This window comes from Orbicella franksi, chromosome 1 (assembly GCF_964199315.1).
Source record: "Orbicella franksi chromosome 1, jaOrbFran1.1, whole genome shotgun sequence".
In the NCBI taxonomy this organism is placed as follows: domain Eukaryota; kingdom Metazoa; phylum Cnidaria; class Anthozoa; order Scleractinia; family Merulinidae; genus Orbicella; species Orbicella franksi.
The window spans coordinates 20,338,455-20,354,939 of NC_138145.1; the positions used below are offsets into that span (position 1 = coordinate 20,338,455).

At 37.3% G+C, this 16,485-nt stretch overlaps 2 protein-coding genes across 2 annotated transcripts; both read right to left on the reverse strand.

Annotated features, from left to right (window-relative positions):
- Positions 1 to 936: 936 nt before the first annotated feature.
- LOC145496665 (uncharacterized) lies at positions 937 to 9,544 on the reverse strand. The gene is made up of 7 exons (XM_081476399.1): positions 9,503 to 9,544; positions 8,362 to 8,480; positions 5,934 to 6,120; positions 3,433 to 3,601; positions 2,975 to 3,108; positions 2,479 to 2,862; positions 937 to 1,183 (listed from the first exon to the last, which is right to left on the reverse strand). The coding sequence occupies exons 3-7, from the start codon at positions 5,995 to 5,997 to the stop codon at positions 1,179 to 1,181; spliced, it is 756 nt and encodes a 251-aa protein (XP_081332525.1). The 5' UTR covers positions 5,998 to 6,120; positions 8,362 to 8,480; positions 9,503 to 9,544; the 3' UTR covers positions 937 to 1,178.
- Positions 9,545 to 10,623: 1,079 nt separating this feature from the next.
- LOC145496652 (pancreatic secretory granule membrane major glycoprotein GP2-like) lies at positions 10,624 to 14,446 on the reverse strand. Its single transcript, XM_081476373.1, has 4 exons — positions 13,837 to 14,446; positions 12,496 to 12,801; positions 11,427 to 11,791; positions 10,624 to 10,849 (listed from the first exon to the last, which is right to left on the reverse strand). Exons 1-4 carry the CDS (start codon positions 13,931 to 13,933, stop codon positions 10,844 to 10,846), a joined length of 774 nt encoding a protein of 257 aa, XP_081332499.1. The 5' UTR covers positions 13,934 to 14,446; the 3' UTR covers positions 10,624 to 10,843.
- Between the last annotated feature and the right edge of the window lie 2,039 nt (positions 14,447 to 16,485).

Consider the following 16,485-nt stretch of genomic DNA (forward strand, 5'->3'; position numbering starts at 1 on the left):
GCCAATCACCGAAAGTTTTATTTTTCTGTAAAATATGATTCGATATCTGATCATAACAGCGTTTCGGCTTCGGATAACAGAAATAATCGTTTGATATTATCTTTTATTATATGGAGAAGAGTGTTTTACTGGGAACTAAACCACTCGTAGATTCCATACGCCACTTCATTCGGGACCCGAGTGGCGTATTTTCCGTATGTCACCTTTGTGAGTGTCGTATCGTTCAATGACGTCACGATTCCCGCCTTTTGCTTTTGTTGAATTGGTTTCTCCATATAATAAAAAGAACATTACACGTTGGCTCGAAGATATGAATTTTATGTTCTCGTGGCAAGAACAATATCTCACGAGTGAGCGAAGCGAACGAGTGAGATATTGTTCTTGCCACGAGAACATAAAATTTATATCTTCTCGCCACCGTATAATATCCTCTATATACTATATTCCATACCGAGTCAATCTTAAAAATAGCAAAACCTTTCATCGTGTGACTTTTATCCTTTGAACGTCTGCATTCTGCCTAAACACGACACTGAGAGATTGTATGGTCTAACCCTCAAAGATCTAATTTCATCCTGACAGCTAACACTCCCTTCACTTCGAGGCATCATCATTTTTGAATGTTTCTTTGGGCATGGGTACAAAGCAACTAGTTACAGCTTTTTGTTTCTCCCTTTCTCTTTCTGTCTCCCGCCTTTCTTATGTTGTTGTGAGCTTTCATTCGCCTGTGGTCGCGTTGGAAAAGTAAACAATCAAACAAAAACGTCAGTTGCAGGGAAGATCTTTTTTTGTTTTTTTGATTTTTACAAGAAAAATAAAAATTGGTTTTGCGTGTTTGTGTGGCGCAGTTCGTTTCTTACAGATTTAGCTCATTACTAAAGCATCTTCCGTTGTAATCTGATTATCAGATTATCAAACACGAAAAAAGTTTTTAAAGCCAAGGGACAGTTGTTTTGGATGTACTAAATACAGTTTAGGTTCTTGAATTGAACAAATATTTAATCAAATAAGGACCTGGACACAAAAATCGTTTTATTCACCCACTAGAAACGAAAGCCTTTTTCATTTTATCATTTTAATATCTTAAATACAATTGAATTATTACATCGTAATTTAACTTAAATTTGAGTATCCTTTTTCCTCTGTTGACGCTCCTTGGTCTTTCTTAACCTAGTAAATTACCCTGCAAATATAAAAGAAATTATGACACATTTAAACGAACGTAATCTTCTGGGTTTTCTAGTAATTCAATTATGCTATTAAGTTTTTAGATAACGAATATATATAAAAGCACTAATATTCTCGATATATGGTCGAGTTGCTCTCGAGAGTGCTTGATAGGAATGGAGCTTTGTCTAAAGGGAGTGGACTGGTTCTCGTTCAGTTTTTTTCAATCGACAGAAATGTTTCGTGGGAGTGTTTCCCACTCGTTAGGATCTAGATGACAAAGTTAATTAGTTGGTTTGTATAGAGCTCCCTTGACGTCACACGTGCTTTCACAATACTAGGTGTTTTTCTGTAAGAATTTGTTTGCGTGCCTGCGAGTGTTCGCAAGTTCTGATCTTTTGTTGCTAGTGGCTAGTTTTTGTGTCTAAGGTGCACAATTTGCATCTTTTAGTTGCGTTGAAGTATGACTGCGCCCTGTCCAGGATTTTCTATCTGATCGTTCACCTTGGCTTTCTTTAACTTCCATATATGTTTGCTGAGTTCAGTTTGGCTGCTGAATGCTGAGGAGTGCCGGTTAAAGAACCAGTGCCTCACAAGGGGCATCCTATACCAAGCCACCGTAACAACAGAACAGGGGAACAAATGCTACGGTGGGATTGGCCGACACAAATTTAAGTCTAGATACACCAACTATAAACAATCGTTTGGAAAGGAAGCATTCCGCTTTTTTCTCCAGTTAAATTTAACAAACTATACCCAATAAGCATACCCAAGATTGTAGAAATTACCTACGCAATATATCAAGAACTTTGGAAGAGACGATTGTGCAAGGCATACGTCGGGAAAAAAGTCAACAACGCGCCAGGGGTTAATTTGCGAACAAATTTTGCTCCTGGACGTACTCCCTCCTTCTCCCCCAGAGTAATAGCCTGACTTGAGCCTGCGATCCAATCGAAAACCAGTACACGGTCACCGGCCAACTGCAAAAATCACGCGACCTCGATTAGCTCTAAACCTGAGCCCGCGAGACTGGTCAGCGGATACCTTGTTACTATGGCAGTGTTAAGTGACGTGGAGAAACAGTTGATACGCGGCGAATTTCTACCAGTGACGAATTTCTACCTTTGAAAGATGGCCTGAAAACCTTGCAAGGTGGAGGTGAGGGTGATTTCCGACCCCCATTGTACGTCCAGGAGGTAACATTTTAACCCTTAATATTACATAGTCAGTGACGAACCGCATTGAAATGAATAAGCTGACGAGTTGAAACGTATAATAGATAAACAGCGATATAAAAACTATGCAGCTTACCTGGTCTCGATGAAGTTATCCCACAGAAGCCCATAGGACAAGCAAATGTTTTTCCTAGTTTATAAACATAGAACCTTCCACAGTTTCGTAGATGGATGTTTTGAGACCATTGACAGCAGTTTGATCCCCAGCGGAAGCAGACTTTGCCACTAATAATCCCATCAGCCGTTCTGGGATGAGCCGTTTCTAACCAACCAGTGACCACGGTTCCACATTTTCCAGACGGAAGACACGTGGATGCCATTTTATCGCCCGCGGGATTAGAGAAGCGGTACCATCCAGATGGGAGACCATCGTCACAAGATGGCGTGCTTCCTACGGGCAGCTGATAAGTAGAGGAGCGACTAGCTGAACTAAGTGTGGCGTAGTTTAAACACTCTTTTTCTGAATTGAAAAAAAAAAAACATATATACAGTGCTTGATTGTTAGTGAGAATCGATGGTAACCAGAATCAAAGGTAAACAGGCCACAAGTATTAACAATTTTACTGACTGACCATCTCCTACAAATCTGTAGACCATGTTAGCAAACTCTCCACCAACGGTTGCGGTGCATCGAGTAGATTTTCCGTAGCGGTCATACGTCATAGGGGCAGTATCTCCACTCCAACATTCCCCATAAAACTGGACACTACAGACACAAAGTTTATTTTTTATTGGGAAAAGAAATAGTCTTCAGGCAAGAGAACAAAATAAAGCACTGAAAGCATTACGTAAATTTCTGAATTTATGCTAACTTTATTACTATGTCAAATAGCATGGTAATGGATTCAGAAACATTATGCCATGCACATTGGTTAAGCATCCTTTTTTGGGAGTTTCTTTGGAGTCGGGGGGGGGGGGGTGGAGGGTGGTGGGGTGGCGGTGGGGGAATTGCTCCAGGACAAGAGACGAGTATCTTGCTCAAGCCTATTAACTTTAGATTTAATTTTAAAGTAGTCACTTAATTGTTTACCTAAAATACATATGATTCTTCTTCTTCGCCTCTTGCGCACATTTCCTGACAATGTAATTTAAATCAGTGTTCCAATCTATTGTTCCACGATAGCTGACCAGTAGTTTTGGCAGAGCTCTTTGTCGAGACATATCTTTAAAGCAACCAACTTGAACAAACTCAGGTGCAGCTAAAGGGAAATAAAAACGTAAGTGATCAAAAAATGCTGTAGGAAAGTTTGACCCTAGAAGGCAGAAAAAACCCTTCGAGACCAGCTTATTATTCTGAAGTACGTACCCAGTTTGCAAAGTTATTTTTACTATAGGGTAATGTATCTAGGACATTATTAAAAACGGGATCATTGGATAATGCAATTCAAGAGCCTTTTTTGGCTTAACCATCATGGTACTGTGTGAGCCATTATACCGCGCTCTACAAAGGTGGTAAGCGTACGCCTGATTTTTTGGGACTTTTTTATTCTTATTTTATATTAGTTTTTCATATTTTGGGGGCGTTTTTCAATAAAACAGTTATTTCACTCGAGCTTGTTGGATATGTGATGGCTTTATCCAACTCATATCCAATGCGCGCTCGTGGAATTATGGTTAAATATATCAACTGCACAGTCGTTTAATTACCTACGCCCTCTCTACCGTGCATTATGAAAGGCTCTACAAATATATACCCCTTAAAGGGACACTGTCACGATATATTTGCTTAAAACTGTTATAAATTCACGAAATGGTCCTTAACTTTTTGTAATAAGAACGTAATTAGCTCTAACTAAATCATTAAAAGCAATTTCTTGAAGTCCACACTGGAGCAAAATGTTTGCAAAATTTAATCAACGATTTTATTTTCAAGCCAAACTTGAACCTTTGAAAAAGTGACATCCTAACGCTTTTTCAAAAATCCATGTCACAATTCGGTTCCATCCTCTCTTCCTCATGGGTTCTAATCATTTGCCGAGTACTGCTCTACAAAATAAAGCCATTATTGTTCAGCTTTCAATGATTGATATATGTTTTTGAGATTTTCAAAATCATGCTAAAAATTATGATAGTGTCCCTTTAAACAGTTCATCCAAATATCACGTCAAGAATAATGTTTTTACTGTTTTGCAATTGCCAGTAGAGCAAGTTAATCGCATCCTACATATTCTCTCTGAAGACCCAAAAAATTGTTTTCCAGGAGCCACTGTCATACTACATATCGCTCTTATCATCGCTCTTTTATTGCCACGCATTCTGCAGCTGAGATTCAGAGTAGGCAGTGCGCTTATCAATTTGCAGTGATCGCGTTCATTTACTGACGTGTTGTGTTTACGGAAGAATGATAAGTGCAGTAGCCGATTTATGAACACAGAAGACCGGAGCAAACTTGTCTAAACGTATTTGTTCAGTGAATTAGTATTATGGGCGAATCTTGTCGTCTTTTTGTGTCTGATTAGCATACTATGCCATGCAGTTACTGGATTTTTTTGTTTCGGTTATTTGGAAACTTTCGGTTGATTCGAAGATCCATAAATCCCTTATGGAGCCAATATCTTTTCAACAAATCTACAATCGTAATCAAACCGTTTTCTCATATCACATAACAAAATTAGCATTCGTTGTTTGACTTGTTTTGAATTGATCATATATTTTTTCAAAACAATACTTAGCCAAAATTGATATCAATGAATCAACATCCTTAACTTCCTAAAACAAAAACATTACACACTCGTGAGAATATCTCTAAAATGTCCTCCTTATGTGTCATTCATCATCACTATTCAAACTTACTAGAGCACGTCTGGGATGCATTCAGCCACGAGTTTATTAAACGATGAACCCAAACGCAAATATTAAAAAAGTGCACTGCTTGACTTTTCTTTAATTGGATAAATTAACATGTATTAGTTCGATTTCTAAGGTTTAAAACACTGAAACAGACCTTATCGGTAACGCATAAGGACACTTTTTAAGCATATACCTGTAGACCCTTTGCTTATTGTAGTAAAACTTTCCTTTGGGACAGAATTATATTTGTGAGCCACAGCTGTGAGTGGGCTATATCTTCAAATTTATTCAAGGTTCCTGTATGACACGTTAAGGTTTTCTTCTCTTGCTGCGTGCGCTTTTCTGTAATGTTCTAAACGCGATTATTCGGTCTAGGCCGGGCCGAGATTAAGTTAACTTGACCATGTGAAAAAAGAAACACAAATAAACTAACGGGAAACTTCGGCACATTACTCATAATTAGTAAGGCTTTTTCTAAACTTGGATCCTCAGTCAAAAGAACAAAGAGGAAGCCGGAACCATTGCGAGTCCCCTTTAGCGATGTTTATCGTCCAAAAGACAGAAAATTAAATTGTTTCCGAGGCAAGATAATTTTTGCCATTCATGCTGACTCAAGTGTCGTAATTCTGTCATTGTCATAACAAGTAAGTGATATTTCCTCTTTTACACCAAGGTTTGAAAGGTTGGGCCAAAATTCTACACTGTAAGCCCATAACTCGGAAACAAGATTATTTCACAAACCTGTCGAGCTGGTGGGGAATCCGAGACAAAATAACGAGGCAAGAACGAAGAGTGGCCAATTCATTCTGGTTGATGTTATGGAGTGAAGCTCGAGGGAAGTGAAATGTGAACGACAGGTGTCGATTCAGGCTCCGCTTTGTGATGTGGCCGTCGTGAATGAATAACTTGTCAGCAGCTGTCTGTAGACCTAGTGAAAATAATAAAAGTGATTGACTGACTGTGTCCGACAACAATACGCCTTTCCGTCGGTGGATCAACATTATATCCTAATATTGGAAGCAAGGGATTTTTTTTAACATTATTTTTATAACATTAGAAACCAAAGTACCATGTGATGTTTCAATGATTTCGACTTTAGATATTGGATTCCTACATAAGTTCTTTTTTCAAAGTTGTCATTAATATTCTGCAATTAATATCTCAATACATAACTTTTAACACAAAGACATCATACCACAGACCATACGGCTGATCTTAGTTTACAATTGAACATGGTTATAAAGAAAAACTAGATTTTGCGATTTTCTACACATTTAAAACAGTAAATTAAAGTGAATTTTAGCAAATCGAGGGACATCTTGCTATTTTTCGATATAGCTCTGGTGCATCATTAGACTTCTGACATTTGCCTTTGTTTTAACTGCTTAAGCACTTACTAGAAATACACGATTGAGTCATAAATTAACTAAGCAATTATAAAAAGAGCCCTGCAGAACATTCAAGCTCTAACCAATAACTAGCTGAAATATTGAATCCAGTAAACCTTAATTTTTCTAGGTGCCGTCGCGCACATTGCGAATTTTGAAAACTAAACCATGTGTTTTTTGTATGTCTAGCAAATAAAATTCTTATTAGCCTTAGGATGCTTTGTTTTGTCAAGAAGCGTGAAATAATGGACTGGAATCGTTATAATGTTTTAACTGAGTAGTAGAAAACGTACCTATGACTAAGACTCTAACCGAAAGGCCGATCTTAACGAGATCAAAATTAATGTGTTCCCGGAAGGAAATAAACGACGTTCAATTTAGCACGCATTGCGCATTTCACAAATAAAGTGCTTTGTGGAGGCTTATTATAATTAGCAAATAAAGAATTCTTATTACACGTCTTCTTTTAAGAGGCACGCGAGGAAGTGACGAGAGTGCGAAAAGAAGGCAGAAGAAACACGAGACGAAGGCCAGTATTTCTATCACTTCCTCTGCATGTGCTTTATAGGCGCGCGTTCAGTTAAGGCTATTTAGGTTTCATTTTCATCACTCAACTCATCGATAAATGCTCTTTTGTCTTGAGAAAATCCGAAAATGAAGTATTTAGTAAACTGAGCTTGGAAGTGTGAAGTTGCTTCATATTTTTGCTGACAACATGATAATATTCAATGCTTCTTGCAAAAAGATGCACAAGAAAACGCAACGACAAGGATGAATAGTAGATGAACTTTCTTGTTTGTATCATATATATTAGAATTAATTAAGTCTACAAATTCACCTTTACTCTCTTAGGAAATGGATTTTTGTTTTCAGTCACGTTCATATTCTCTTACAAAGCGCGCTCGGAGTCACTGTGCGCGAAATTATATTACAATTTGTGTCAGTGAGGCCGTCTAAAAGGAGCTCAGTCGCGGTAGTTTGAGTTATTTTAACGACGTACAAAATTACCTTTGAATTGAAAGAAAACCTGAAAATAGTAGTTTATTAGGATAATAAAACACCAAAGGGATAATCATAAACAATAAAGGAACGAGGATGGTAAAAGATGGAGAAGATTAACACGGATTACAACCGCGATAAACTTGAAAAATTTAGGCTCAACTTTTCAAGGTGCGCAAACTGTGATGTAGCTCCTTTAACATCCAAACCTACATATGGGTTTTGAAAAGAGTAAAATTTTATCTTGGTGCACGAAGTGAAAACGCGGCATTTGAAAGATTTTGGCAATATATTCCTCACTCTCACGTTACATCGTCCTGTCTATCAGAGAATAGCAATTCACACCATTGAGGGCGTTACAAGATCACTGTTAATATCTGTACGGCTCGCATGCAGAAAACTCCGGAAGGTTTTTTTGAGCAGTTCCCTGATAAAATAAAATAAGAAAAAACACCTTCCGCTTCGTGAGTGAAACAGTTCACGATTCATGTAGACACATTTGACTCGTCAAAAATTTTAACGCATAGGCAGTAAGAAGCGAATTATTTTTAACTCAATACAGAATTACGAGAAGTATTGAAAATTTACGCTATTAAGATAAGTGTGAAAAAAAATTTTGTCAACTGTGAATCAAGAAGTACATAATATATTGAAAGACGGTTTCTGTCTTCTTTAGGGGCTCGCAGTCTCCTTAAAATAGAGAAGATTTTGTTACCACTTTCATTGCCTTTGAGTAGCTTCATCTACAACAATTCGAAAAATAAATGAGCATTTTTTCCTACCTGTATTCAGGATTCTCTTTACTCTCAAGAGACTTAGAAGTCGCGTGCAAATGGCTTATGGTACTGCTGAGGGGAGTTATTTAATTCCCTCTGATCAAACTATCTCAAGAACTTAACAGCTGTAAAATAAACATCGTAACAACATTAATTATAATGGGGACGGCTTGGCTAGTTACTTAAGAATATTATCCTCACGAATCAAGGAAATTAAGAGACATGCAAATAAAAGTATTTCCTATCTCCCTTCCGAAACAAATAAAACTAATGGGTCTTTAAACGCCCTTAATTAGCAATGCGTTTCAAAATCCAAATCGCGCTAAGATCATTGTTCCTTTCTCTCGCTTTCCTCTTGCAAAATACAGCTGGGAAAAAACATTATGTCCAGTCAATTTAAGGGCATAGCTTGAAGAGCCGTTTTGCAAAGGCTTTACCGTTAGTTTTCTCGTCTGTTTTGAAACCTCCATGATTTATTTAATTTGCTGACACCTGGGCTTTACCAGCCGCTTTTTGCGACGTGGAGCTGTATTATGGCTTTAAGGAAACCAGTAACCGATCATTTGCCAACGTAAAACCATAAATATAATAAAGAGATAGCAATGAACCATAAATCAAGGACTCGGGGTAATTCAGATTAAGAAAGACTGAGATCGATTACAGCAATGAACATTGAAATATTTCACGTAGATTCTGCAAGACCGCGCTACCTGTCGCGTATCACGCGCACAAATGACCCATATTTTTAAGCGTAGATAATGAGGTGGCTAGTTAGCGGTTACCATTTAGTTTTTGGCGGTTAGTGGGCAGTGATACTTGATTAGGAGTTTATTAGAGGTTTACTAATGATGTCCTCTGTTTGGACTATGTTTAATTCGTTAAAATGGTTTTGGTCACGGCCTTGATAAATCCGCCCTGTCGTGGGAGCCATTTTACCTTCGTGGGCTTCGCAAATAGTCAGTGAGGAACCCATTTATTATTTTACTTGAGTCTTACGGAAATTGCACAAAATGACATTAACGTAAATACTGCATTTCTTTAAAATCTGAATATGAATTCACAAAGAGCGCATTCCATAATTATTAGCAATTGAGGCGAACATTTTATTCATTTGTTAAAATTTTATGAGAATTCCCTATATTCTTACCAAAAATATTAATAATAGTTCTCCCATTTACACAATGCAGGATGTGTTTGTTAAAATATTATTTTCGTCAAAATACTCTTTTCGTCTCTCCTGACCGGCGTCACTCTTTGATGTTTCTACAATTTAAAGACAGTATAGGCCATATTGCGGTTTTAGCAGCTGTATTAGTTTAGCCAGACAAGCGCCCCAGGTACTGCTTTGCTAGCAATATGAGAAGATAACGGATCCAGAGAAGGTCAAAAGCGAAGATAGGGGAGACGAAAGTAAAGAGGGCAGGTGGTTGGAGGCGTGGAGTAAAGGAAGGCTCTTTGGGTGCAACAAAATGATCTCGGCACTTCAAGGCTTATAATGGACCCATAATGGAGGGGATGGGGAACGTCTTTTAATTAGGAAGTTTATATCAAATTTCTTTACAAAATCACTTTTCATATTTATTGGAGTTAAGTCATACCAATTTAAAACCCATTAGTAGTGTCATGATGGGCTACTGACTTACAATTTAGATTAGCTCTTTGCTATTGGTTTTTAGAAGAAATTCGTAATTGTCGTTGCATGAGACTAGTATAATATCGTTTCTTGACTGCAGCGTCACACTATTCACAATTTGTCCGCTTAATCCCAACTTGCCTTGTTGTTCTCTGGATTTGTCACAAGGACGTAATACGTCTACATTTTTTGGTTTTTAGAGCAGTGCGTACTTGGCACTTGTACACAGTAGCTTGCAGATATGTTACGAAAATGGAACTGTTTAAGGGGAGAAAAAAAAGGGGCTTTTAGTATGGCCCAGATCTTCAGAAAAACACCTATTAAGGAGAATCCCTCTGTTGTTAGTGCGCAAACGTTCTTTGCATTCCGGAAGGTCCCGCGGGAAACCCAGGCTTTTCCGTGATCTCACAAAATTACGGGTTTAGCAATAGGAAACATGCTCTTTTAACTGAATTCGAAATGCTGTTAATCGTTAGGCTAAAACATTGCCGGAAACTACCTCAGAGTTTCCCGACTGGAACCTTTCTTAAGTTTTAAAGGTTGCTGTAATAATATATACGTATTTTTATTGAGAATTTTTTTGGGTTTAAAATACACATCAGATAGATTTGATTTCATTGAAGGCAGGGGTGGGGGTGGGGTGGGGGTAGGAATTGTCTGCATTTATGATAAAGTAGTGACGATGTCAGTCATATAAAACAGGAGTAAAAAAGCAACTTGAAAAGCTGTTTTAATTAGTTTACCAGGTTAAAAGTATTTTTAGATTATCACAGCCATTTTATTGCATATTCCTATTTTTTTTCTTTTTTCATCTTAGTGGTTTTAAATTATCTCTCCTCGATTTTGTGTAGTAGTTCAATCCTGAAAAGAAAAATAAATATTGCAAATCATATATGGGACAAAACAAGTATATACTGCACTTAACTGAAGAAAATGAAAACTCATTGGTACCCTCGGATGGTTGGAGCACGTGCTGTAACACATGCTAATTCTGTCGCGTTAGAATATATAATCAGGGCAGTTTTAGATATACATGTACGTGAGGCCATATTATTCCCATCAGTCAATTTCTCCAGACAACATCAAGGCTTTTTCGTGACTATGTTCTGAAATTTCTCCAAGTTTGTTGCTTGAGGTTCAATATGAACACTTTGATTGGGCTTAACATTTTCATTGATTAGATGTGAGTTTTTTTTTTTTTTTCAGACCATTGTTTCAGGCCTAGAACTTCCTGATGCATCTGCAAAACTATTACGTACATAACAAAATGGCTTGCAATGAAAGTAACAGTACGATGAAGGATGAAGAGCAAATACTACATAGTAGTGTTAGTACTGAAAAGCCCCCTTGGGGAGTGCTAATAAAATTTGCATTGTATATTATTTTAACTCTGTAGAGTAGTAGATTTTTTTTACATAGACACTTCCGTCGTTCTTACCGTCCTTCCATTGCCACAGTATCTCAGTTGACAGTATGGTGCAGGGGAAAGATAATAGACATAAAACACTCCACAGTTTCGGACTTTCGCCCCAATTGATTCATAGCAGCAATTTCGGCTCTGATGAAAGCAAACCCTTCTGGAAACGATCCCTTCTTGAACAGAAGGAAGCTCTCCGTTCAGCCAACCCGGTACAATGGTTCCGCACTGGAAGCGTCGTGGACAGGAGTTCGCCATGGCATTGCCTGCTTTACCCATGAATCTGTACCACGCGGCCTTAAGACTGACGTCACAAGCTGCAGAGGAGGTGTAGGATTGGTGAACAGAACGATCCTCTGATTGAAGAGCTTTGTATTCGTTGCATTCTGGGAATGAATTGAGTTAAAAGAGATAATGTAGGTGTCAGCATTTATTGGGAATAATCTTGTGATTCCTTGAACAAAATGTGTCTGAAATACGCACCTAGGAGAAAGTCTGCGCAGGACGAAACTTTCGCTGGCGGTCATATTCGTTGCTCGAAGACGAAGGCAACATTATTAAATGAGTTAAAGAAATAATTTTAAGGAGAAAAAAAGGCTCTAGCAGACGCGCGTAGCATACCAAACATGTTGCATCGTTGTATCGTGTAGTAAGATGCTGTGAGGAGAAGGATCAAGATCTTGTTAAACAGGGTGGCGAAATGAGTGCCATTCTCATGCGAGAACCAAAGTGTTGCACTATGTTGTGTTGAATGATGTGTGCTTTTGGTTTGGATTTAAATCAGTTGACATGGAGAACACAGTACACCTCAATGGCTTAAGCATCAGAACGTGACGGAATATAAATATTGTTAAGCCTCGAAGGAAATAAAATAAGGCATTTCAAATTCACGCTAAAAAGACAAATCATGCTCGGCTTATCGTTCTGATCCCCTCTGACTTTCGAATTCTATCATTCTCTTGAGCACGTAAATTCTAGCTCTTTGCTATAAGATATGTTGTAAGCCTCCTTTTTGGTCAATTATGAAAAGGACTGGACCTAATTGCCGCCAATTATTCCCAAGCCCTAAAGCAAATCCAAGTCCATTCACCTTTAAAAACAAGTTTGTACACAAAGTTAGCTCGTGCCTTTCCCACTCCCAGTGTGCAATGTTTCGACTCTCCATCTTCATCGTAGGTTAAATGAGCCTGCGGTCCACTCCAGCATTCGCCATAAAATTGAAGGCCAAAGTACAGATAGCCAGCCTCCTTTACTTCCTTAGCGCATGCTCTTATGGTCCTATTTAAGTTCTTCCAGTCAATCTCAGATGGCCGGCGGTAGTTTTTAACAAGAACTGGTAAGGGCCTGGGTTTCGCCGTGGTGTCCTTGAAACAACCGACTCTCTCATAAATGATATCTGGTTACAAAGCAGAGAAAAGAATGGTTTAAAAGGCATGAATGACTGAAATTTGAATTACTGAGCTGCTAAACTTGAATTATTGAGCTGCTAAACTCAAGTCTATTACTTGCCACCATTCTTCTCCGGTTATTCATGTCATAAATATAACAAAAAAAAGCAAAAACAGGAGGAAAACACTACAATAATCATTTGGGATAGACGAAGGAAAGAGATAGAGATAGACGAAGGGAATTATAGGAAGACGAAAAACGAAATGAATTTGTATGACAACAAGTGAGTAGGTTAGCCCATAAGTGACAAAAAAAACTTAGCAAATCACGTGCTTTCAGTTAATTGGGAAAAGGTAACTCAAATATTTAGCATGATCATAGAAAATCATATGTTAGTAAGTATCTAAGCCACTAGCATTCTTTTGCAAATGCCGTTTTCTCATTGGTCACGCTACTCACTCCCTTTTCTAGTATAGATAGCGAGTAGCCTGACAGTGTGCTTTTAACAAAATGGCGGCCGCTTCGTTAGATTATCCGTTCGATCAATTGGGGTTTAATTTTTAGCTTCGCAATTATGTTTCAAAAAAAAACGTGTTACAAGATTTGGTTTATACTAGACCATCGTATACAAAAAAAAAAAAAAAAAACCTTTTAACAGTTAGCTATTTCTCATAATGTAATAAAGAAGCCCATTTCATATAAGAAAAAACTTATCAACATAGTCTAATATATGTAATTGTTGGAATTGCAATAACAAAATCACAAACTCCCGTATTGCTGAATTATACATTTTCCGGATTTATAGTAGCGATATATCGATCTTCTGAAACAAAGGATAGAATTCACATTTCGGAGAAATTCAAAATTCACGGTCTATATATTTATTTTGTATACACAAGCTTATTTATTCAATTGTTTCGTCTGAACGGGTCTTATCGCTAAATAGGGTTACGCTTTTTTGTTGGGGGTGAACATATATTCTCATCAAAGGATTAGTTTTTGTTGCTTTTTTTTCACGAACAGTAATAAATACTTCTTTTACCTTCGCTGCCCTCGAATGAACCTAGATCTGTATTCTTCGCTGACGGAATCATACTCAGAAACAAAACAAGCCGCAGTGAGACAAACCAAGTAGCCATCACAATCAGTCCTAATCGAAGAAATCCGATGTTATGAGTCAAAGTCTTCCTGAGCTTCACCTTTTAAATCTTGCTTTGTTAAATTCATTAGTTCACCAACGCGTTCAACAAACAAACCTTCACAATACTAGCTGGCTAACATTCGAGCTAGTTGACATTGTCTGAAGAAAGGGAGCTTACACAGAGAAAACTTGAAATTGTCAATCAAGAGTCAATACGGAGACTGCTAATAACCTGGCTACTGTAAGTCCACTATTTGAAGATACATCAAACATGCAGCCGCTGATATCGATATCATGTCCCTTTGTTCGTTCAAATTTTGTCGGAAAGAGTATGTTTTCAGTATTTTTATGAGTTCCGTGTACAGCAACGTTCTTGTCGCTTCTGTTGCGGTTTTTTTCTATAATTTTCAAAGAAACTTGGCATTCTTATGAGGATAGATTGCTCAAAACATACCCCGCATTGCGTTTCTTTGAACACTTTTGTAAATATGTCAAAGAGGTTGAAACAGTGTCCCCGATTGTGTACGTTGAAGTCATTTCAATGGATTCCAGCTACAGGTGTAAAAGCAAACTTTATTAAAACATCAATATCAATTATTGTTAACCGGACACAGTTTTTTGTCCCTTGTCACCGAAAGATTTCTCATGATCTGACAAGACACTCTCTGTCGTAACCTTAATACGAAGTCGCTCTCTTATTACAGCAGAAAAATCTTTTCTACATGCAAATTCTACACTTCAAAACATAATAAATATTTCTTTCGAGTTCGTTTAGCTTGGAACAGGATACAATTATTTTTCGAGTGAAGAAACTAGAACACTTCAAAGAGTTAGTATCAGGCTTTTGATCGAAGAGGCGGCTTCTTCCGGGCTTTAATTGAAGCAACACATCGTGTTAGCTATAAGAGACACTATGTTCAACTTTTTTTTTTACTTTTAGTTTTATATTACAGCTGATCGGATAAGCTTTATTTATAGTTGAACACGCGCTCGCCCTCCATTATGTGTTTTTGCTGTTGAGTTTTTACGCGAAGGAAGTTTGGTTCACCATCGGAGACTTTCTGTGCACACGGTGCCATTGTCAATACGTTGTTAAGATTTTTTCGGGGACTTGAAAACTCGCAGCTTTATCATTTTAAAATATTATCAATGTAATCTCTTGATATTATAGAATCTCTTTATATTTTAATCCATTTTTAATGCCAGTCTACCTGTAAAACAAATTTCCCTAAATTACTAGTTTAGAAACAAAACTCGTTTCATGTATAATGCCATCATGATCATGATCAAAGGATGAAACTTTAATTTACATACGATAAAAATATTAAGTGTTCCGCTGATGAACCGTCGTACCATACACCATTCCGTTATATTTAGCATCATATCATACTAACTCCTGTTTAAAGGGCAAATGTACCTAGTCTTTAATTATTTCTGAACCTCAAAAACTGTTATCATGAACTCCTTTCAAAGAAAAATTATATTCCAGAGCACTCGTTCAAAATATTTTGTTCCGATTCTCTCGCTCTCTATACTTTCGTTTGTTCTCTCTCTCAGTTTTCTGTTCAATGTAAGCGGTAACATTATCTAATTAAGATATTTATTAACTGATTTTAAAATAACAACATTTGGGAGTGTCCCTGCTTTATTGAGGAAAAGAAGAATTCCGTCCCGTCGTGTTAAATAGGCAAATTTATCAATGTTGTCTCCATGTATGCATCAGTAAAATTAAATCCCCCATTAAAAAAACAAAACAAAAAAAGATGGCGGTTGTTCATTTTACCATAATAACATGCAAACCATACACAGCCCATAAAGTACAAGGAAAGCCACATTTTGGCAATATTGCTACCTTCTGACCCAGAAATTGTCTCAAGGGTAGCGATTTCTTTTCTGAACCTTAACAGGTAACTTGTCAGCAAGTGCTACCGTATAAACAATTTTATTGACAACAACAAATGTGCCTGGCATTGTGAACTAATTTTTCAAGTTGCCTGAATTCACAGGCAATCAGGGTTAGTTAGATTAGGTTAGTTTACACAGTTTTGCTGTTATAGGTTTTTATTGTTTTTTTTTACAATGTGTAGTATTGATGTACACTGATGTTTACTGATTTGTTCCAGTTTAAGTACCAAATAAACAAAAATCGGAGTCGTAAGCAGAGTCATAAGCTCGACAGCATTTCCATTTTTTCCGATTCCGTTTACCACTCTATCAGTCATGATCCAGTAAAAACTAGGTCGCATCCTGATTGCTGCTAGCCATTTGTACAATTGTCACTCAAGGTAAAATATAAGAATTTCAATTCTGATTGTTTTTTTTTTTATTTTTCATTTTTTTTTATTGACCATCATATTGAGTAGTGGTCATCTCTGGAGAGACATTGTAACTCCATACTTCCCCTCTGAGCGAAATCCAGACAGTTACTTCTTCCAATGTCTGGAATTAAGTTTTCAATGTAAGTTACGGTAAATTTAATCCAAATAGACTTATTATCGCCTAATTCTAGCTCATATTTTCCCCTTCAGTTTAACTTCTATTACATGTTGC

Excerpts from the sequence above, each read along its gene's own strand:
- LOC145496652 (XM_081476373.1), bottom strand. The coding sequence starts at position 13,933 with ATGGCTACTTGGTTTGTCTCACTGCGGCTTGTTTTGTTTCTGAGTATG. Across the intron at positions 12,802-13,836 it reads TTCATTCGAGGGCAGCGAAG|ATATCATTTATGAGAGAGTC; the intron begins GTAAAAGAAGTA and ends CTTTGTAACCAG. Across the intron at positions 11,792-12,495 it reads GTACAAACTTGTTTTTAAAG|AATGCAACGAATACAAAGCT; the intron begins GTGAATGGACTT and ends ATTCATTCCCAG.
- LOC145496665 (XM_081476399.1), bottom strand. The coding sequence starts at position 5,997 with ATGAATTGGCCACTCTTCGTTCTTGCCTCGTTATTTTGTCTCGGATTC. Across the intron at positions 3,109-3,432 it reads AAGAATCATATGTATTTTAG|TGTCCAGTTTTATGGGGAAT; the intron begins GTAAACAATTAA and ends TTGTGTCTGTAG. Across the intron at positions 2,863-2,974 it reads CTACAGATTTGTAGGAGATG|AAAAAGAGTGTTTAAACTAC; the intron begins GTCAGTCAGTAA and ends TTTTCAATTCAG.